We start from the raw sequence: 23674 nt of genomic DNA, 5'->3' as shown, positions 1-23674 counted from the left end.
GCATACCAGGAGGAAAACGATTTTTAAGGTTGGCAAACAGTATCATATCTTTGCCAAGAGTCAGAGAAGTAAACGAAACCAGAATCAAGAAGATGACTGCTACGGTACGTGAAAAAATCGTTTTTTCAAGCTTATTTCAATCCAGTTTTACCAAATACCACAGGTTTTACGATAAAGCTCAACAGGGCAAACTAGAATTTTTTTTCCCCGGATTTTCTAAATCAACAGGTAAAAGGCAATTTTTTGTCAACGTTTAAAAGTGTGATTACCGACTTTTTTCTAAAAAAAGGGGTTGTGTTTTTTTGTTATTTTTGAGAGATTTTCGACTCGTCAAGCCAAACAAAAACAAACAAAAATTAAGTGCAGAATTTTAGCATATTCTCATTTGTTTTCAATTGTTTTTAGTAAGTTCTCAAGAATAATGCTTACAGTGCGACTACCAAGGCCACCAAACAAATTGTTAATTAAATCCAAAAAATCACATTTTTGATGCAGAAAATAACGGGATGGTGGATTCTGTAGCCTTCTGGGCCCAGTTGTTCAAAGCCCGATTAGTGCTAATCCTGGGTTAACTCTTATTAAGACCTATAGAGTTAATACTGGATTAGCGCTAATCCAGCTTTGAACAACCCGGCCCAGGAGTTTAAACTCTTCTTCGCTCCTGATCATAAATACAAGAATAAAGAATAATATATGCCTGTCAAATATATAGATTCTGTTTAAATACTCAATCATGATTGGTTAATTTGTATGAAAATTTGAATGGATGGCTTTGATTGGTGTAGTCGCACTGTAAAGTTGATGCCATAAGTAAATTTCTTCCCAGCTACTCCATTTTTAGATTCTAAGGGGCCGTTTACATGATACACGATTGAGTTCGTTTCCAGAACAAGAATGACATGTCATACGGAGTTTACATGAGAAAAAATTTACAGAACGAGTTCAAGTTTGAAATGTTTGATACGCATGCGCCACTCGTTTCAGTCTCCCCAGTCTCCCCATGGTACCAGTATTGAATATCGTCACGGAATAAGCGGAATAAGCGAAAGGAAATCAAGATGAGCTCATTACGGAATGACACGTTCCGGAATGAAATTTTGCTCTGGTATCATGTAAACAAATAGAAAGAACTATAAGGCAAAACTCATTCCGGCATCGTTTGAATTGCCCCTTAATTATAAATCGTTTTGTATCTTCCTAGCTGTATAGCTGAATGTCACGTGACACCGTATAGACCCCACGAATGTGACGTCAAAGCAGCTCGATCTGGGGGAGAAAACAAAAGAATTCCAATCTTCTGAGAATTGGAACCTATTGTTTTGTCCTCCAGATTGACCTGCATTCCAAAGTGCTGCAATGGGTGTATATCAGAGATAACCGACCAAAATGAGATTATGTTTGACTTATCGAGATCCAGACAGGACAGGCGACTGTACAATTTATTAATCCGTTATAGACTGTGTTTAAAAAATACACAATTAATAAACATTAACTCATTCTAATAAATTATTTTTTTGAAAAACGGCATTTCAAGATCAAATGTATCACAAATTAAGATTTAAAAAGACTCTCATATACAATTTTTTCCTTAGTCTGTATCTTAAGTTAAACAGACAAATCTCATCTTATTAACAGCGTTCATTGTTAACCAGCGTCTTACAAGATCAGGTTGAAAATCCCAACAACCAACAATAACCGTGCTAAGAAACAATAGTTAATCATCTATTTTTTTTCTCGCAAGAAAATTGATTTAAACTTAAACCCTCAAGATGCTGGTTTTTCGGCGGACAGTGCTAATAACGCGCTTTACTGCGTTTTTCGATAATCTGTGAAGTCAGATATTCTAACGGCTTGTTGTGAACTTGTTTTTTCACTGCTGCCAGTCAAGAACATAAAAGATACCGAATGAATAGTTTTGATTGACGGCAGCGAAAAACCAAATTTCAACGTGCAGCTCACAACTACTGAGTACTGAGTTCGGAGAATGTCGAAAACCGCAGTAGTCTATGGGCGAATAAAACTGAAGTCACAGGGGGAAAATGTCTATAAAGTTTCATATTGTCATCCATTTTGGCCAAGAATCTACCATACCATGCTTATAATCAAGTTGTAAGTTAAGATTCTAAACATTTCTTACAAAACCTTAACTTATTGGATATCAAATGTTTCCCATAATCCTCAGCGGTTTAAGAATTTCAGGAGGGTTTTGACGATTGAGTGTATTAAAGTAAATATACAGGTATATCAAGGAATATGGGTGAAAGTTTTGCTGCATGTTGCTTATTGTCTACCAAGGTGTAATGTAATATGTTTATATCTATAATAATGTCAGCACAGAAGAAAAAAACTATATAAACCTGTAGACAAAGTTTAGGATAACTTCACATTATTGTTTTCTTTTGCTGATTGCATTCCACCACCCATATTACAGTTCCGACTTGGTATGCAATATGGATCATGCAACAGAATCTCAGTTCACCGACATATTTTGAAATAGCTGTATACATTTTTTTCTGTATACATACTGGATACTTTCCTTCAGGAATTCAGGAATTTTCAAGTAAGATCATTATTAAGGATATAGAGGATATTACATGGGCGCGCGGAGATACGAATTTTATCTTCAAGTGTTGAAAAGATCTCTCTCGAGTGAGCGTAGCGAACGAGTGAGAGATTTTCAACACATCTCCAAGCGGCCATGTAATATTCTGTTTATTATATAATTATCAATGAACTATGTTTTGGCTTTTTCTGGCAATTCTTTCCGTGTACTTTTGAATAGCCATCTCAATGGTGTTATTTTCACACGTGATGTTATTTTCACGTGTGAAGATATCAATTTTTCGAAATAGAGAAAAATAGATATTTCATTGGTAATTATATAATAAAACATCATATTGACTTTGCTTTTTTTTCCAGGATTTCCTTCAATTAACTGTCGCTCCTTGTTGATGTTGTTTCCAAAAGTAAACCGTTGTCTTGATCACTGAAGGCATCATCCCTGAACAAAGCATCTTTTCCTAACGGCCTGCTTCTTCGAAGAATATTTGGACGGTGGTATTTCTTTCTCATGGTTTCGTCGTTCTCGTTAACATCTTTGATCCCAGAATTGAACAACTCTTCCATATCCATAGATCCATCCACTAACATTTCAAGAGAAGTTTCTTCACTGGCCTGACGTTTCGGGCCTTGGTTTGCTTCCGTAGGTGAATAGGATCCCTTTTGCAGATGAGACTGGTTTGCTTTCATCTCGTGCATCGCAAATACGTGAGAGTCCCTTTGATAGAAGCTGCTGAATGATAAACTGCAATAACAACACCTGTATCTTTTTCCTACCAATGTACCACAGGAATGCGTTTCCAAATTTAGGTAGCGCAACACACTTTGGCTTTCATTTGTGGAGCTTTCTCTACTCGTAGTCTTGCTGCTACAAACAGATGCAGATCGAGATTCAGTCCAAAGCCCATTCTTGTCTTGGCAGGTGGACTCATCGTATCCTTTTTCTTGTCTTGTCATTTCTTTGGGGTTAACAGGAGAATGTGCGATCAAGTCACCACTTGGACCAAGATCAATGTTACTCTGGTTCGATGAAGTATTAATATATTTTGAAGACAGGCTGTCAGTTGGACCAAGATCAATGTTACTCTGGTTCGATGAAGTATTAATATATTTTGAAGACAGGCTGTCAGTAGAAATGCAGCTTAAAGGGTTCTTCGAAGCATATGGTGGCTCAGTTGACTCAGATACGTTTTCTTGCCTCGTCATTTCTTTGGGGATAACAGGAGAATGTGCGACCAAGTCACCACTTGGACCAAGACCAATGTTATTCTGCATCGATGAAGTGTACGTATCTCTTGAAGACAGGCTGTCAGTAGAAATGCAGCTTGAAGGGTTCTTCAAAGAATATGGTGGCTCAGTTGACTCAGACACTTTTTCTTGTCTTGTCATTTCTTTGGGGATAACAGGAGAATGTGCGACCAAGTCACCACTTGGACCAAGATCAATGTTGTTCTGCATCGATGGAGTGTTCGTATCTTTTGAAGACAGGCTGTCAGTAGAAATGCAGCTTGAAGGGTTCTTCGAAGCATATGGTGGCTCAGTTGACTCAGATAATTTTTCTTGCCTCGTCATTTCTTTGGGGATAACAGGAGAATGTGCGACCAAGTCACATTTTGGACCAAGATCAATGTTGTTCTGCATCGATGAAATGTTCGTATCTTTTGAAGACAGGTTGTCAGTAGAAATGCAGCTTGAAGGGTTCTTCGAAGAATATGGTGGCTCAGTTGACTCAGATACTTTTTCTTGTCTTGTCATTTCTTTGGGGATAACAGGAGAATGTGCGACCAAGTCACCACTTGGACCAAGATCAATGTTATTCAGGATCGATGAAGTGTTCGTATCTTTTGAAGACAGGCTGTCAGTAGAAATGCAGCTGGAAGTATTCTTGGGAACGTATGATGAAACGGATTGCTGCATATCCTCATGCTCAAGTGTGTGCTGATTATGTTTTTTTAAACTATAGAAAGCTCGGCCACAAATGGAACATAGGTAATGCCTCCTTCTTAATAATTTATAAGATTTCATTCTGACATCAGTATTAACAGAGACACATCTTTCTGTACTTGGATCAAACCCAAGGTCCTTATTGATTGCTGGAACTTTTGAAACCACTGTGTCTTGTGGAATGCGCTCACTGCTGTTTTGTGATCCTTCATTAACATCAGAATTGTTTTTGGTGACGAAAGATGGCCCAGCTTTGTTCGTCATTGACACAGTTGTCTGCATATCCTCATGTTCTTGCTTGTGTTTCTCGTAATATTTTGTTTTGCGGAAAACGCGGCCACAAATGGAACATTTGTGAAGAAACCAATTTTTGGGTGATAATTCGGGGTCCCTTTGGATGTTTTTTTTAGAGTGTGAACGTTTCATGTGCAAGGAACGTTTCCTGATGTTACTAAATGCCTTGTTACATAAAAAACAACAAAATACCGACAATCTGATGCTATTTTTCATTGTTGTGTTACCGATGACCTCATTACCGGATTTAGACACGTTTGGAATTGCACGCTCAGAAAGCTTTTCCTCAGATTCTTGTGAGACCGAACCGTCTATCCCGGTCTTAGAACTAGGATCATCAGATGAAGTGCTTCCAGTAGTCTCAAGTGATTTAGATGTTGATTGTTCTTCAAATCTAGGGCCTTCTTTTTCTTCTTCTTGAGATTCGTTGATTCTTCTTTTTCTACCTCTTTTGTGTGTGCGAAAATGTGTGATTAATTCAAGAGCAGTCGAAACCTCTTTCAAGCAAATTTTACAGCATATTTTATTCATACTGTGTGTGGCTGCCTGTCTACGATGCATTTGCATGTGGGAATTTAACTCTTCAGCAGACGAACAGCTTACTTCACAGTGCGGACACTTGCGTGCCGCATGCTCATCGCTGTTGTGTCTTAGAAGATCATCAAGATGTAAAAATTCTTGGGGACATTCACAGCACTTAAATGTATTATGCTTGTAACCAATGACAACGTTATCATTGTTGCTGCGCACCTCGGTTTCAAGAAAAGAATTTCCGGCCTTCCCAGCCTTCCCTGCCTTCCCAGCATTGTCTTTCACTTCAAAACCCGTTTTTAGGTTGGTACCTTTTGATGTCTCCGCCACCTCTTCTTTTGACGCAGTATCCATATTTGTGGCATTTTTGTTGTCTAAACCATGGTGCTTATGTTTCAAATGATTTTCAAAGCTTCCAAAATAAACAAAATCTCGATTACATATATCACATTTGTAGATTTTCTTTTGTTCCGAATGTTTTGGTTCGTTCCCAGTCACACTTTCTGTCCTTCCTTGAGGCGGTGCAGGCTTTTCCTGAGATTTTTTCGTACATTTGCTTGTTTCAAATGTTTTATTTATTTCACCATCTTTGATGACTGTCGCGTCTTTTGCCATTTTCTTGGGAGATGGGTGATTTTCAAAAAATCGAGGTTTCTTTTCCGCATCGATTGATTTGTTTGTTTTGCCTTCGTTAGTTTCAGGTGATAGAGTCTCAGTTGAGCTCTCCTTAGCCGACTTTTTGTGCTTCTTCTCAATATGACGGTTCAACCAATATTCCAACTTAAACAGCATCCCACAGACTGAACAGTTGAGAGAAGTTTTGCCATTTTTATCTTGGCTGTCAAAAGTAATGGTTTGACTTTCAGACACCTCATCAGGTGTATCTGTAGGACCTGTTCCGTCTTCCAAAACAGTTGAGCCCTCCTTAGCAGACATTCCGTGCTTCTTTTCAAAGTGACGGTTCAACCAATATTCCATCTTAAACACCATCCCACAGACTGAACAGTTGAGAGGAGTTTCGACATTTTTATCTTGACTGTCACCAGTAATGGTTTGACTTCCAGACACCTCATCAGGTGTATCTGTAGGACCTGTTCCATCTTCCAAAACAGTCGAGCCCTCCTTAGCAGACATTCCGTGCTTCTTCTCAATGTGACGGTTCAACCAATATTCCATCTTAAACTGCATCCTACAGACTGAGCAGTTGAGAGGAGTTTCGACATTTTTTTCTAGACTGTCACCAGAAGTAATGGGGTGGCTTTCAGTAATGGTGTGACTTTCAGTCACTTCCTCATTACTGCCTGTAGGACCTGTCGCATCTGCTAAGACGCTTTTTACCTTGCTTTTTCTATTGGTAATATAATTATCAAGATATTTATAACTTTCCTTCAATGTGAGTTCGTTCGTTGCAGGCGATGAAACATTATCAAGTTGACAGTCACTCTTTAGGGCAGAGGCCTCTGAAGATGAAACTTCACTGGCTGTATCAGTGTTGGAATTTTGGGGTGTGTATTTCGTTTCTCTGCATTTAATAAAATGTGAAACAAGCTTCTGATGCGAGACGAAGTATTCTTTACAGTAAGAACATCTGTGCTTTGATACCATAGTATGGTACTTCATGTGATCCAATAACAGAGCATGACTCCTAAAGGTTCTCAGGCATAAATGACAAGTTTTTGTTTTCTCTAATTTATGGCCCCTCAAGTGACATGAGAGCCTGAAGCGACTTCTAAATCTTTTTGCACATAGTTTACATGAAAGGTCGATTCGGCGTCTAGTGCTAGGATTTCTTTTAGATTTGCTATTTACATCTGAGTCTCTGGGGACATCTTTTTCGGTTTTCTGTGTTACTTCGCTAACTTTTTCCATTAGGGCTGGTTTAAAGCCAGTGTTCAGAACATCAGATTGACTGTCCGTAATAAGAGAAGTTCCTTCGTCTCCTCTTTCTGATATAATATCTTGCAGGTTGCATTCTTCCATAACTGTGCAAATGTCCGCCTTACCTTGAATAACCTGCTCAGTTTCGTTAGATCCAGGCACAGCGTTAGATCCAGGTACATCGTTAGATCCAGGTACATTGTTAGATCCAGGTACAGCGTTAACTCCAGGTACATCATTAGTTTCAGGTACATCGTTAGATCCAGGAACATCATTAGATCCAGGAACATCGTTAGATCCAGGTACATCATTAGATCCAGGTACAGCGTTAGATCCAGGTACATCGTTAGATCCAGGTACATCGTTAGATCCAGGTACATCGTTAACTCCAGGTACATCGTTAGATCCAGGTACATCATTAATTCCAGGTACAGCGTTAATTCCAGGTACATCGTTAGTTCCAGGTACATCGTTAGATCCACGTACAGCGTTAGATCCAGGTACATCGTTAGATCCAGGTACAGCGTTAGATCCAGGTACATTGTTAGATCCAGGTACATCATTAACATTTGTTTCCAATACATGTATGTCGTCCTGTGACAATTTTTCTTGACTTGGAGATTCACTTTTTGATATGGTCTCATCTTTTTCTTTTTTAGATCCATCGCTAAATCTTTTGATATGTTCCGTCTCATTAGGTATTCCACCAGTCCCATACTTCAGAGTAGGCACTGCCACATGACTGCCTTGATCTTGTTGTTGAGGTTCATCATTTTCCTTCCATTCATCTGTTTTGTTTTCGGACTTACCTTCATCATTCTTAACACTATTTTCATTCTCAATCTCAATTCCATTAGATAGCTGATGAATTTTGCCCGCCATGGACAAGTTTTCTTGATTATTCTCTAGATTTTCAGTTTTATCTTTCGATTTTTTGTTTTGCGCTTCATTTTCTTTGTTCTTTTCGACATTTCCATTTTGAGACTCATTTCCTTTAGCTGCTTCTTCATTTTCTTCCTTCATGCATAAATCTCTTAAATGATCTTCAAGATGTTGATTTGTCTGTGTTGCTTTGTTTTGAGTTTCCGACTCATTGTTATCGTCATTTCTATCTTGCCAATTATTCCCATTGAATACCATTCTACTTTCGTCCAGCATAGGTATATCTTCTAAATGATGTTTTGGAATCTGAGAATCCTCTTCCACTTTGTCTTGAGCGTTGTGAACATCTTCCTTATCAAAACCTTTATTTTTCTTGTCATGGATGTCTTTAGTTTCCATAATGGAGAAGTCAACCTGCCGATCTTTGCCTGGATTCTTAGGTCTATCTTCATAGGCTTCATCTTGAATCTCATCTTCATTATATTTCTCACCAACTTGATTCTCTTTTGACACTTTACTATCTCCATGCATTATGGACTGTCCTTCTGAAAAGGTGCCTTTATTTATAGGATTATTGTGGGGCTGACGTTCATCGGCTTCACCTTGAATCTCATCTTCAATATGTTTCTCAACAACTTGATTCTCATTTGACACTTGGCTTTCTCCATCCATCAACGACCTGTCTTCAGAAGAAATGTCTTTATTTATAGGATTATTGTGGGGCCGACGTTCATCTGCTTCACACTGAGTCTCATCTTCAATATGTTTCTCACTAACTTGACTCTCTTTTGACACTAGGTCATCTCCATCCATCAAGCACCGGTCTTCAGAAGAAATGTATTTATTTATAGGATTATTGTGGGGCTGACGTTCACCTGTTTCGCCTTGAATCTCATCTTCAATATATTTCTCACCAATTTGATTCTCTTTTGACACTTGGCTATCTCCATCCATCAAGGACTGGTCTCCAGAAGAATTGTCTCTTTTATTTATGGTATTATGCTGGGGCTCAAGCTCATCTGCATCTCCTTGAATTTCATTCTTAATATTTTGCTCAAAAACTTGATGATTCTTTTTAGAAATTTCGTGATCTCCGTCCATAGGCAAATCTTCTGATTTATTTTCTGGGTTATGATGACCATTCGAATACTCATATTCGTTTTCTTTGGCCTTATCATCATTACTTCGTTTTTCATTACGTTCTATAAGACATCCATCTATGAAGTGACAGTCTACATCTTCAGCATTGTCAACATATAGTGGTTGTTGGGTATTGCTGTGATCACTAGCAATAATACTAGTATCCAAAGAATTCTTCTTGTTCAGGCATTTACCAGTGCCAAATTTTCTCTTCCGTTTCCGCTTACGGCAAAAATAATTCCTAAGCGTTGTTTGCGTAGTTTGCGTTGTTTGCGTTGTCTGTTTTTCAGGTGAGGATTGAGCGCATTGATCATCGTTTGCTTTTAAGTCAAATCCACTTTGTGACATGTCAGTATCAGAAGAATCTAAGTGTTCAGAAATATCTTTCCGGTTATTGGTTGTTTCGAGAATAACTGCACTTTGTGATTCATTGCTGTCATGCAATACTATAAAAGAATTTGTTTCAACAAACCCTTCACTGCTACAGTTTCCGATACCCTTAATTTCTGACAACTTTGTCAGATCATGTTCGGTAACAGCCAAACAAATTTTTCTTGTTTCTCCAACGGTAGTATCCGGAACTAAACCTGCACCATTCAGAGGTTTAGTACTGGTGGATTCGGAGTTTTTCAAGTTTGGTAAAGGCATATCGCTGTTAGTGCTTCCATCGGCAGCATTACTGGATAACAGCTCTGACATGGACGCGCATTCTTCAAGCTCGGTTTGAAATTGCCTTTTATATTCTGAGGGAAAAAAAAAGAATGATCATGTTTTACAATGTGGATAATATTTTCTACACCAGAAGAATAATTAATACCTGTGTTACACATAGATGTTAATTGGTCTTCAATCCGCGGCAAATCGTGTTCCAATGGGGTAACAAGGACCTTCAAGCACTTGGAAAATGGGTCGGCACACCTTCTCCTTTTCAAAGTCCTTTTACGAAGACACTTTCGTTTATTATTATAAGAATTTTCCAAGTTAGAAAATTCGGCAGCCTTTCTTTGTATTAACAAGCATTTCCTTAGCGAGTCCGCACTTTTTCTGGCAGTTTGACGTCTAATTTTTTGACAAGATACAAGAGTGGCATTTGTTTCTAATTTTTGATGCTGATCTCTTTTTGGCTTCTCATTTTCCAAGTTACAAACATCCACAGGCGAATTCTCGCTGGTTTTTGTCGTATTATCGAAACTCTGTTCATCGATGAAATGTTCAAAAGTTGGACAAGAATCTTCTGTTTGCGAGTCTTTTTCAACTGAATCGAGAGGGGGGGTATCAAGGTTTTTTTCTTGGGATATTTCAGATGGCCGTAAATCATTCCCTGTTCCTTCCTTGCACAGCTTATCTTTAGAAGGATAATGGGGTTCTGCATACGAAAAACCTTCCGAGGACTCTTTTTCACTGAAGTTTTCACAAATTTGAGAAAGATTACTAACATCATTTTCTTCGGATCTTCTCTCATCTTCTGAAAGGTCTTTGTCTTTAGATGATGTTTTCTCTATTACGCCAGTTTTATCTGAATAAAAGGTAGGACTACTAATCCTATCTCTATCTTTCGAGTTTCGCTCTTCTGATGCAATGTCATTTAAACCAGTATTTTTGTTGTCTCTTTCGGCGCTTTTTCCCTCGTCACGTTCACTTGCAGTATTGCAAGATGAAGCACTCCAACTTTCTTCCGATAAAATTTTCCCGTCCGACTGATTCTTAAGACTTGCGTCTTTTTCATGTGAATTTCCATCATCCAAATTGGATTTTTTATGTGAATTTCCATAATCCAAATTGGATTCCTGCAAATTTTCACCATCATCCAACTGAGATAAAACATTCGGATTTTCTTCATTAATTAGTTCATCGTCTTTATTGGAATCACTGTGTTTATTTTTCATTGGTCCTTCATCCAACTGAGATAAAGCAATTGCATTGCCTTCATTATTTAGCCCATCGTCTTTATTAGGATCACTGTGTTTATCGTTCACTGGACTACCATCGAAAGTAAGAGTCAGTTCAGTTGTAACTTCTTCAGGGTTGAGGACAAGTTTGTTGACTAGCTCTTCCAGCTCTTTATTCTCATGGATTAAAGATAAAATCGATTCCTCTTCTGAGAAATTCGTTACCCCTTTGTCTATGAGCGACATGTTTTCTTGAAGAAATGAGACTTCTGTCTGAACTGAAACACCAATTCTTGATTCTTGCACACCAAATAAGGAAAATTCAATTTCAGTGCTAACATCTTTAGATAGAACATGTTTGGATTTGTCCTCGATATCACACTGAATGCCAATGCTTTTGCTCGTTAATTCCTCACCATTTTCTATGTAACACTAAAATAAAACCAAAATAAAAAGTAAGACTTGAAAACTGGTTAAGAAAAGGTAAGCAAAATATAAGCTTACTTTTACGTCTTTTAAATAGCAATGTTTGGTTATCCATATGAAGAGTATTATGTTTTTTTATAGGAACCGTATTCTTACCGCAATTAAATTAAGAAAATAAATGCTTTGGTAGCATCAGAGAGGAAACTAGCTGGAAGGATGAAGGAACTGAACATCAAAACGAAATGTGTCACTTAAAAAACAATTTTCTTATCCTAATTCTTCATTAAAATATTTTCATTCCTTTCATAGAAGCCTTAACTATTTTTCGAGAAGCTTGAAAACTTAAGTAAGATTACTAGATTTTGAAATTCAATTTTACAGTTTTCATCTGTTTTCATGTATGAGAAAGATACGGAAATCACGAACGACAACAGTTTTCGAGAAAAAAAGTTAGAAAAAGAAAAATAATTTTCTTATCCTAATCAGTTCTTCTTTAAAATAATTTCACTCCTTTCATAAAAGCCTTAACTATTTTTCGAGAAGCTTTGAAACTTAATTAAGTTTACTAGATTTTGAGATTCAATTTTACGAGTTTTCATGTTTTCGTGTATGAGAAAGAAACGGAAATCATGAACGACAAAAGTTTTTAATTAAAAAAGTGTACATTCAGCTAAAGTTAACAAGAACAACTGAGACAAAATATAAAATGATGCAAAATGCAATGTAAAATACAAAATAACAATTTGTTTTATCAATAAATTGGCATTTGTAAATGTTGTTAATTATGTTTTTGCTTTTTAAAGTGAAAGACAAGGTCTTTATACAATAACATCATATCTCTCAAAACAAATTTAAGCTCATTTGTATAATCACATAGCTGGAACAGCCCAATAAATGGCGTATATTTGGTGTAATTTTATATGTTATTCAATATTTCTATAAATTATCTATAGAAATATATAAAACTAATGATTGAAAGTATGCGATTGTTTGTTAAAAAACACATCTGAAATCTGAAGAATTATTCTTGATCCATCTTTGACTACATGGAAGTTTTTTTATCCGTTGTTTGTCTATAATTTGTACCCTAAGCGATGTTTTCTGTGCATTTCCGAGTAGTTTTGTTAAGAAGTCAAACGGGATTCCTGTGTTGTGTGCACGGACGTACGTACATTTTGGAATTTTGTGAAGTCCAATTTATCAGTCATATTTGGAGTCAAATTTACTTATTTTTACAATAGCATAAAGACGTTTTGAATAATTTGCATACGAATTAGAAGCATGCGCAGCAGTTTCGTACTCGTGTCTGTCAAAAAGACTAGTGTAAATAATAAACTTAATAATAAACTTGAGAAAAAGCAGCAATACAAGTGTGTTGATACATCTCCATGGTTTTTGTGTGCACTCTTTTGATCTACAGGCTGTAGACGTATGTAACAATGAAGTATCTTCATAAATAACAATGAGAATAATATAGAGGATATCACATGGCAGTGCAGAGCTTTTTTTTTTTTTTTCGAATCTCGAGGCAATATGTTTGAAGTGAGCGCAATGGACGTTTTAATAACGCTCTTGCAATTAATTGCATATAAAACTAATTGCAGGAACGTTAATAAATAAACGAATAATTAAAATACGAATAAATTATATACTGACATTTTTTTATATTACCCTATATATACTAAAATAGTAAATTTCATCAATATAGTGGACTTCAGAATAAAAATATTAACAATTATTTCTAATTAATTTCTATTTGTTATTTGTTATTCTCTAATATTATATGACAAAATTCTTGAAATTAGGCGTTTATTCACCTAATTAATAGGACGTTGTCAAATAAAAATACATAATCACCAAAAGGAATTATTTTTTAAGCGAAACAGGTGTAATGTTTTCATTGTTTTGAAGGTATAAAGGACAGACATTTTTCATATAATCTTGTCGGTATATAGTAAAACAGATGTTTTCAAAGATCTTAATTCATGGTTGAATTACTTGCCTAATTCCTATATGTTATTTTGTTATTTTCATATTACAACGTTCTTGCAATTAGTTGTATATTTTCTAAAAAGCTGAATAACCGATCAAAGTTTGTATTATTCTTTATTAACCCATCAAGATCAAACAATGGATTATTATTTTATGTTTATTCTCTATATTGTTGTGTATTCGTGTAATTATATCCACAGATGTATAATTGCTATAGTTGTATCATCACTCTATAAACCCATATAAGCAACTATTTTATTTTTTGAAATTCTCTTTCCTGTCCAAATTAAAGATTAATTTGGATCGTTTCCATTCACATTCTTTCGAGGGAAAACTATGACTTATGGAATCAGTCTAGTATAGTTTGGGATGATATAATAAATCTGCAATAGGAATACATGTCTCTCCAATTTGGAAACAATTGAATTCAAAAATTCCTCTGACTGCCAAATTGGACTCGGCCTATTAGCCTCTTCCAATTTTGTCAGTTCTCGGAATATTTTTCATTGAAATTATTTCCAAATTGGACAACATGTAGTCCTATTACCTCTACTAATTAGACATTACTATTACCGTCGTATTTCTCTATAAACTTTTTTAACTGTAAAATGATTTTTAAAATTTAATTTATCTCGTAATTAAAACAGTTATAATTCATATTTAAATTCATTTATATTTCTCTTTTCCAAAGTGATTGACAATGTTTTTTATCGAGTAAAATTATCAAAGTTATTATTAATCACTTGTAAACTTGTATAAAAAAGGTATAAAGCACTCGAAGTTGCGCCTATTGTCTCACATTCAAGTAATAACAATTGCACATTATTTCATCGCAGTCATGCTGGTGCCATTTAACAATAAACTTATCCACTGAAATACAAATCCAAAGATCCAACTGATAGTTTTATTATAATCATCATCATCATCATTTAATCATCATCATCATTTAATTACTATTTCATCCAAGAGATTACATATTGAGAAAAAATTTGTATAAAGAGGAATATGAAAGATAATCATATTGAAATTAAATTGCAAGAATGTATAGATTGAGTAGCTATTTATAGAGCATATAATATCAAAAATGGTAATTATGACAATTATCAAAATGATAACTATGATAGTTATAATTTTGATAAATATATAGTAAATTACAATTATTAAGCAAGTTTTTTGAGTTCTATTGTAACTAGTAGAGCTAATCATATCTTTTGGAGTAAAATTTAAATGTATAAATTGTAGAATCAAGACTCAAGACTGACAGCTAATCAGATGTTGTTTTAGTTTAGTTTTAAATGATGGTAGTGAGGGTGCTGATTTTACTTGGTAGGGCAGGGAGTTCCAGACTTTTTGTCCCTGACTAACAACTGTGAATTTCTTGATATTTGTTCTACAAAAATGTGGTCTAAAGTTGTCACAATGTCTAGTGGGATAGGAGTGAAATTGACAATTTTTTGAGAACATGCTAAGAAAAGTGTTAGGAAATATCTTATTTTCAATAGAATACATAAATAAACCTAGCTGAAGGGAATGTATATCATCTAGTCTTAATATATTATTTTGAGAAAACAAATTGAGAAGTACGTGCATCAATATTAGAGTTGGTAATGATTCTTATCAAACTCATGAATAATTCATGAGGAAAACACAACAGAAATCACAACAGAAAGAGTTTTGTAAATCAGATACAGAATCCTGTTCATTTGCATAAACTTTTAGATGGATTTTCTTGGCCAGATTCACTTTTACTGTATCTTGAAAATTTTAGCGAAACACAAAGGAACTAACCTTGATGTTTGATAAGTGAATAATTAATGAGGAAATCACAATAAAAATAATCGTCCATGGAGGAGGTTGTATATCTGATACAAAATCGTCCTGATTTGCATAAACTTTAACTCCGGTTTTCTTAGCCAAATTCAATTTTATCTTTAAAATTATAGTAGAACACGAATGTATACACCTAGACGTTTAATAAGTAAGTATATACAATATGAGTGGCCGTGTTGTATCAGATATACAACCACGAGCCGAAGGCGAGTGATTGTATATCCGATACAACAAGGACACGAATATAGATATACAACCTCCTCCACGGACAATGATTTCTATTGTGTTTTCCTCATTAATTATTCATGAGTTTTATAACATCAATTATAACCTCAAGAAATTTTGTGCTTGACATACGTTCAATTAAGTTATTATTTAACTTAAGTGAAAAATTGTTGTTAATCAGTCTTTTCTGTCTTGGTTTGAATATTATATAGTTTGGTTGTTTGTTTTTTTAAGATTTATTGAAAGTTGATTTGCAATTAGCAAATCTAAAGCTTTTTCCATCTCCTGATGCAGAGTTCTATTTATGTCACTAATATCTTTGTTAGTATTCTGTATCAAACCCTCAGATGCAGAAACATGTTCAATTATTATAATATTTGGCAAACTAGCAATTAGTAAATTATTATTTAAAACTTTTCTTGAAATTGTCTTTTGCTCGTTTTAATTAAGAACAAAGTTCGTTAAACATTTATTAAAATTGCAGTACTTGACACTTTCAAAACACTAATAGAAGTAGACTTTATTTCAATATTAACCAGACTCAAAATTATTTGAAATCTGCGATGGCATACTCATATTAGCTAGAATATTATCTGGAATATCAGAACTTTAGAAAAAAGGCTCTTAAAAAAGTCACTCCAAAAACAATGATTAAGTGGATTCTTACTTAAATCTTGAAGAATCTGACCATTAAATAATGGTGAAGAGGTGATGAGATTGTCATGTATTACAATATTACTGAATTTCGAAAACGAGCAAAGGACTGAGCCGAATTTTGAATTTAATCTAATTGGCAATAAAATTTATCATTGGAGAAAGCACCTCAATATTAGGAATTCTTGCAAATTTGTAACATATTTAAGCTTAAAAAATGAGGTTCGATTGATTCTACCACTAACCTCAAATCTACTTATGATGTATGAACAGCCAGTCATGTATCTAAAATAATTTAAAATATTAAATCTTAAAAAAACCTAACCTTAAATTAGTAAAATTAAATTTCTTATAAACTATAGAGGTGTATTTTGCATAAATCATAAGAGATTATTAAAGATACTAGGGTCTATAAAAGATAATAGGGTCTATAAAAGATAATAGGGTCTATAAAAGATAATAGAGTCTATAAATTAGACTCATTAAAATAAATTTCAGTTTCAGAAAACGAATCAAAAATTTTTCCTGGCAAAATAAATATCCAAATAGAGATCCAAATAAATACAAATAGCCAAAATATGTTAATATATTCTTATAAATTATAGTGTATTTTGCATAAAGCATAAATTATAGTGTATTTTGCATAAAGCATAAATTATAGTGTATTTTGCATAAAGCATAAATTATAGTGTATTTTGCATAAAGCATAAATTATAGTGTATTTTGCATAAAGCATAAATTATAGTGTATTTTGCATAAAGCATAAATCATAGTGTATTTTGCATAAAGCATAAATTATTGTGTATTTTGCATTAAGCATAAATTATAGTGCATTTTGCATAAAACGAAAAGATTTTTTTTTTGAAAATTTTTTTAATAACTTTGATTTTTTGAAACAATTTAGAATCATCGTTTAATTTCATTGATTATGAATAATTTATGATTATGATATAATTTTAGTGATCATTATAATCGCTGGATCTATACTTTTTTAAACAAAAAAATGGTAGCATTTTCTAACCTCTAACTTATGCAAATTTTCTGAAGACATTTTATTATTATTTTTATCTAATAAACTTTCACCCTAAAATAACTATCACAATTAAGTAAAAAATAAATAAATAACTATCCTGTAATGTCCAATTTTGCAAAATAGTCTTAAAACTTTAAAATATACTAAATATCTTTAAAATGTGTTCAAAATATAATGTAACAATAATAATGAAAATGATGATAACGAAGATGATACTGATGATAATAAATGGTTTATTTCATAGAAAATCTATTAAAATCTATTAAAAGATATTTATTAATAATATGACAGAGAAAACTGAATGTAGAGGTACTGTGTCGAGATAAAAGTGTCCTCAAACTACTAGACACATAAAATAAAGATATTTTTAAAAGATTTAAATAAGTGGTATTTTTTCCCTAAACATTGTGTATAATGCACCTTCTTGAATCTCCTATTATTTTCATCATATCATTTTATGTTCACTGATTTCGATAAAAATGCCATACAGTGTGACAGTGAGATTTGTAAAAATTTCATATTTGTCCATAAATGTAGTAGTTTTAAGTAATCAAAATTAAAGTGCCACTTTTATCGATTTTTAATACCTCAAACTTGTTCTACTTAGCACATGTTAAAGTACTTTACACAAAAAGATGACTGGCATTGTCCTTTTTTGTTAGCATTTCTGGTTTGAAAGATGTTCAAGTTTTAAGCTTAGGAGGTTGACGTCATATTTTAAACTCAGTTTCCTTCAACATAGATTAAAGTATATCTCTAAGAGTATTTGATGAATGTATTTTATACTTTGCTGTATTCTTGTATTCAAAATAACTTTAGCAGAATTTTTTTTGACTAAATTGTCTATGACCATAACAGAAATTTTATTCTAGCCTCATTGTAAACCATCTCTTGTTAAGGAAGAAATATCAAAAACTGTATTTTTCATTTTTTATTAGTCTTCATAGGTAATTTAGTGAAATTATAGTACTATAATACTACTAATTTTGGACTGAAATAGAGCTTATCATAATATAAGCCTTCTTACAGTAAGTATTGAGTATACGACATCATTAAGAAAATTGGCAGCTATTTTTTTGATTCCAGCATCTTTTGAAGTCAAAAACATCTTTGAAAAATGATCACTTAACTACCAAAGTTCTTTCAATCCAGGCAAAAACAGTGAGTCAGAAATTTGATCATAGTGGCACTTAAAGTTCAAGTTTTTTTTAAGGCCCAGTTCAAACGTCGAAATTTTGCTGATTCAAATCTAATAGTTGTATTTCGCACATGAGAAGTGAATGTCCAAACCAATTGAATTTGACAAATTGAAGGCTCAAGATTATAGTGGTTATTGATAAAAGACAGGCCTAGTTGCATCATCTTGAAACAAAATGGAGGTGTCAAAGGGAATGCAAATGTGCAGTTCATGTTTCAAGGACATGAATAAAAAAGTATTATTTGTATTAACCTTTTTGCACTACATTTGAAAATGACAAAGTGTCAGAAGGATGGCAAATGAGCCGGTGAGTTGGGTATTGCGATCCTTGTTTAGAAGGATCATAGTGTTGATATAACTTAATGATTTTCGCAATACCCTGAACATCTTCTCAAACCTAGTGTCTGAGTTTTGGTGCCAGACCTTCTCCCACCGACAGGTGTTATGACCATGTCACCTGAAACTTCAAACTTATGCCTCGGTTTGATTGTTGCTTTGTCTTGGAACTAGTAAAGTTGCCTCCTACAGATTTACAAATGCTGTATCTTGGCTCCTAGCAACAGAGCTGATGTGCGTGATAGGAATTCTAGGCATTTTTTTAACCGCAATAGTGTTACATAGGAAGCTCTAAAGCTGACAAAAGTGTTCCATCTTTGTTGTTTCCAATTGTAAAAACCACTGGCTCTTGTTGTCACTTGCTTGTGTAAAGTAAATTGCAAGTGGCAAAATTAAATCAACATTTGAATAAGATGCAGAAATTAATAAATTTCAGTCAAACCCGGTCAACCTCAAGTCAATTAGGTTTGATGCAGCAAAAGTTCAACGTTTGAGCTGGGCCGTAGTTACATGTAAATGTACATATACATGTAAGTCCTATCTTACTTGTCTTTCTACAAATTTCCTGTGCCTTAAAGTGTAAAAGTGACAGTCCATAGTAATTTAAGATCTTAGCAGTCTTCTTGTTTTGATCATTAAAATGAATATATGTTATAGATTTGTCTTTACCATAAGATGGCATATTGCATTGTATTTATCTTTATTGCTTTGAAAGAAATTCTTCCTAAGCCATTGAGATTCTATTTCACCATTTATGTTTATAAGCTTTTCTTCAACAAAAGGTATGTCAAGTTATTAGACACAGTCAATCAGAAGTCAGTGTCCTTCATAAAATAAGCTTTGAGGATAACAACTCACTTCCTGCTTGACAGTGTAAATGCACAATTCATATACTGTAGTCCAACAGCTGAAATTGTATATATTACTTAAAAACCAATTCCGTCATTTTATGAATTTTCATATTTTTTCATTTTCAATAATGTAAAAATTTAATTGCAATTGCAAAAATTCAGATATCTTAAAACAGTTCAAGGAATCTTATGAACCAAAAACCTTCTAAAAGTTTGTCACATTAAATTGCTTTGACGGTATTTTTTACTGTAATTGAATCAAAAAGCTCTGCCTACATGTAAGTCAAAGTCAATCGAAGTATATATACTGTACTCATACAAAAGCATGCACGCCTCAAAATGATTCAATATTATCATCATCATCATCATCATCATCGTCATCATCATCATCATCTTCATCATCTCTATTCATACTTACAGTGCACCTATTTTCCATCCAGCGATGTTCATTAGTGATGATATTGAAATAAAAAAGTACATCTCCGGATTTACACTTATATTCAAACCATTCATTTTCAAAGTGACTGAGCTAAAATATAAATAAAAACACAAATTTCAATTACATAAGGAAGTATGAATAATGATATAAATTTAGGTTTAAAAGTTATAAGAAGGCATAAAAAGGCAGGCATAAAAAGGAATAAAGTGTTGCACGAGAACTGTTTCTTATTTTTTTATAATTACTGTATGTAAATTTTAAAAACCTACAACATACATGTATCGGCTATTTATTATTACTATCATTATTATTATTATCATTATTATCATCGTTATTAATTATAAATAAAAGTATCACTTACATCTAATCTGCTTTCTTCATCTTCATCTATTGGCTCTTTCTTTATTTTTACATCATGTGGGATGCAAAAATTACTAGGATCCATACTTAGATTACCATTCTAAAAAAAAATAGCAAGGTTTTATCAATAAGGTGATTATACTCACTGTATTTCAGTAAAGTTAGATACCCGCAAAACTAAAAATCTGAGACTGGCAAGGATTACAATTACAGTAGATACACACACATTTTCATATGTTTTCAACTGTTCAATACTATTGATGGACTTGAGATAGTTTGCTAGTTACAGTTTTACTAGAGTACAAACACTATAAGTGTGCAACATAAATACCACTAAATACTGCTAAATTATGTTAATCCTATTGTTTTCTATTGTTTAATTAGCACTATTTACTATTAAATAGTGCAAAGTGTTGCACGCTTTTAGTGTTTGTACTCTAGCATGATTCTTAATGGAGGTTTTACCTATTTACCAGACTCTGCTCACTAGTTGCTAAGGAAAATGGAAAGGTTTGTTAAGTAAAACTTAACAGTTCAATGTAAAATACATGTAGAAGATCATTTTGCAAATTATTCTCTTCTATAGCATAGGCTACCATAATTGTACATTAATAATTTTTATTATGGGAGCATTGACCAATAAACATGTGCAGAACTACACAATACAAAAAAATTTAAGTCTTTAAAAAACTCCTTCTAATTAAGAAATGTATCCTTTGTAAAGTTAAGCATGCTATATCTTATCATGATAGCCAATCATTTTTCTTGCATCATACTACAATATTGGGGTTACAAACATTCAAATAAAAGATGTGGTATATGATCTTTTCATTTATTGTACAATAAGCTGGTTTATTTAGATAAGAGCAAGATATTCAATCATCACACCTGAAATTCAACTAAAACTAAAAAAATACATAGATCAAAATTCAGAGTTTTAAAATACCTAAGGTGAAGGTGCTGCAATTTTAATTACATCTGCAAATGGTTAGACCTTTAAGTATTTTTGAATAAGGGCTTTTAACCAATTGCCCTTTCTCCCTACCCCTCCTTAACCTGTAAAAGGGAGACATTAAAGAACCTGTAGAAATATTTGTGTAAGAGTGAGGAATTGTCTCCCAAACCAACAGTATATCCCAATTTGGGGGCATAATACTAATATGGTAACAATTAGCTACTGATTGAAGCGGCACTGCTGCTAATAATGCCTTATTATACAGCCGGTAAAGTCCTCAACTAATTATATATATAAAGCACATTAAGACAATGTGAAATGCACTATATAAGAACTTCCCATTATTATTGCTATTACTACAGAAAAATGTACATACAGAAATTCAAGAAAGATGTTTTGTGCTATGTAGATGACATCACTCACGTCATGAAATATTTACCAATCATGAATAGTTTCTTTTGGAAAATCAAATAAAAATTGGGAACGGCTATCAATAAATCATTAAACAGTGATTGTTTAGCAAAATTAGATAAATTAAACTTTGAAAGGTATTTCATCTAAGTTAACTTTTGAATCACCTTTGATTCACAGTTACTACTATAAGAGTAAATGGTTTGAACCCAGGTGTTGAAGTTTGTTGTGAAATTTGATCGTCTGGGTGAGAGTAGTCTTGAGAAAGACTGTTGTTCGTGCTGAATGATGTTTTGAACAACCTGAGCGGAAGTCATCTTCACAGTCCATCGACTGTATCGTGTTTTTTCACTGGACTCTATCTGAAGATGACTTCTGCTAAGGTTGTCAAAACCTTAGCCGGCACCAACAACCATCTTTCTCGAGGCTACACTCACATGGATGATCACATTTCACAACAGTTACTACTATGTTTGAATGAAAGAAAATATATATTAAATAATATTACATCATTTTATATGCATATTTTAGAAATTTTTATAAGCTTAATAAAACTCTGCAAAATTTCCTATTTGATATGTTCTTCAATTACACATGCTAAGATAAGAATAGATCTTGCATGTGCACATTTTTAACATTTTGAAAATTTTTTACACTTAAAAGTGTACAGCATTTCTCTTTTTTGACCAAGAAACTAGCTGAGTCACATAAATTGTTTTATTGGGAAGTCATATTTAACATAGAATAATAGAATACTTCTCAAGTTTGCCAAGAAAAAGCATTCTTACTAAATTATTAAATTATTGCATGGGCAATGCTGTAATGTGTTTCTAAGGCACATGCTAGCCAAAATTATATTTAAGTTTAAAAAAACACATCTAAGATTTAATAGGAACCATTTAATATTTGGTAATTTAGCATATCATATTGGAGAATTAAGGGTTGCCACTGATTTTAGATTTTATTCAAACGTTTTGGTGTTACTGCAGCCTTCGTAGTAAGCGAGGCCAAATATGCAAATTACGTGCTGTAATATTAGATGTCATATAAAATCTTAAAATCATTGAAAACCCTTGATTCTGAGAAACCCATCGAAGATAAAACATAAAAATTACTAATAATTATAATACATTCTCTCCTCTATAAATAAGGTTGTTATAAGCAAATCAAGAACAATTGAGATAAAGGCGTATACATGCATGCATGTCCAAGAAGCTACATCTTAAAATTTGAACCAATCTTAAACGTCGACGTTCTCTTCGCTGTCTGTTAAGATTACTTGGTACTAGAAGCAAAACATAATCAATACTCTCCTTTTTATCAATGAGTATTATTCAAATTATTCAAATTTGGTCTAAGAACGTGGAAAAATCCGTGTTTACACAAAAGAACAACCTCAAATGTAGACAGAAAATGGCAAATATTTAACACTTATAATTATCTATTTTTCAAAGAAAATTGGCATTATCTTTTCAAAAAGGTAAGAATAAAACATTCTTCTTTCATATATATTAAAATAAGTCTTAGATTTATAAAAAAAAAATGTCTCAAAAACAAACCTTTTGATGAACATGTCAACCTCTTGAAACTTTACAACACTAAGTAACACTGCGCATGCTCAGCTTCCATTCCACAGGTAACCCGAAGGCTTTTTTCGAGAGGAGAGGTACTGGTAAATATCACAATAATCACTGAGTCTGAGATGAATAATTGTTTTAGCATAATTTTAGAATTGAATATCAGAGAAAAGACGAAATTTAGGATTAAAGAAAACATTTTAGTACTGCTTCTGTTCAGACAAACTATGTACATCAAACGCTCGAGCAATGATTATCGTGTCAGAATCA

General features: G+C 33.5%; 1 protein-coding gene across 1 annotated transcript; it reads right to left on the bottom strand.

Moving 5' to 3' along the window:
- Positions 1-343: 343 nt before the first annotated feature.
- LOC116287433 (uncharacterized) lies at positions 344-23434 on the bottom strand. Its single transcript, XM_031694114.2, has 5 exons — positions 23387-23434; positions 20463-20561; positions 20081-20191; positions 10046-11549; positions 344-9971 (listed from the first exon to the last, which is right to left on the bottom strand). The coding sequence occupies exons 2-5, from the start codon at positions 20544-20546 to the stop codon at positions 2932-2934; spliced, it is 8739 nt and encodes a 2912-aa protein (XP_031549974.1). The 5' UTR covers positions 20547-20561; positions 23387-23434; the 3' UTR covers positions 344-2931.
- Positions 23435-23674: the final 240 nt, after the last annotated feature.

Source organism: Actinia tenebrosa, unplaced genomic scaffold (genome assembly GCF_029948245.1).
Source record: "Actinia tenebrosa isolate PJP-AT-01 unplaced genomic scaffold, QUT_ActTen_1.0 PGA_scaffold7__59_contigs__length_16204524, whole genome shotgun sequence".
In the NCBI taxonomy this organism is placed as follows: domain Eukaryota; kingdom Metazoa; phylum Cnidaria; class Anthozoa; order Actiniaria; family Actiniidae; genus Actinia; species Actinia tenebrosa.
Note: the sequence above shows the minus strand (reverse complement) of the source record. Positions and strands in the feature narration are given on the sequence as shown.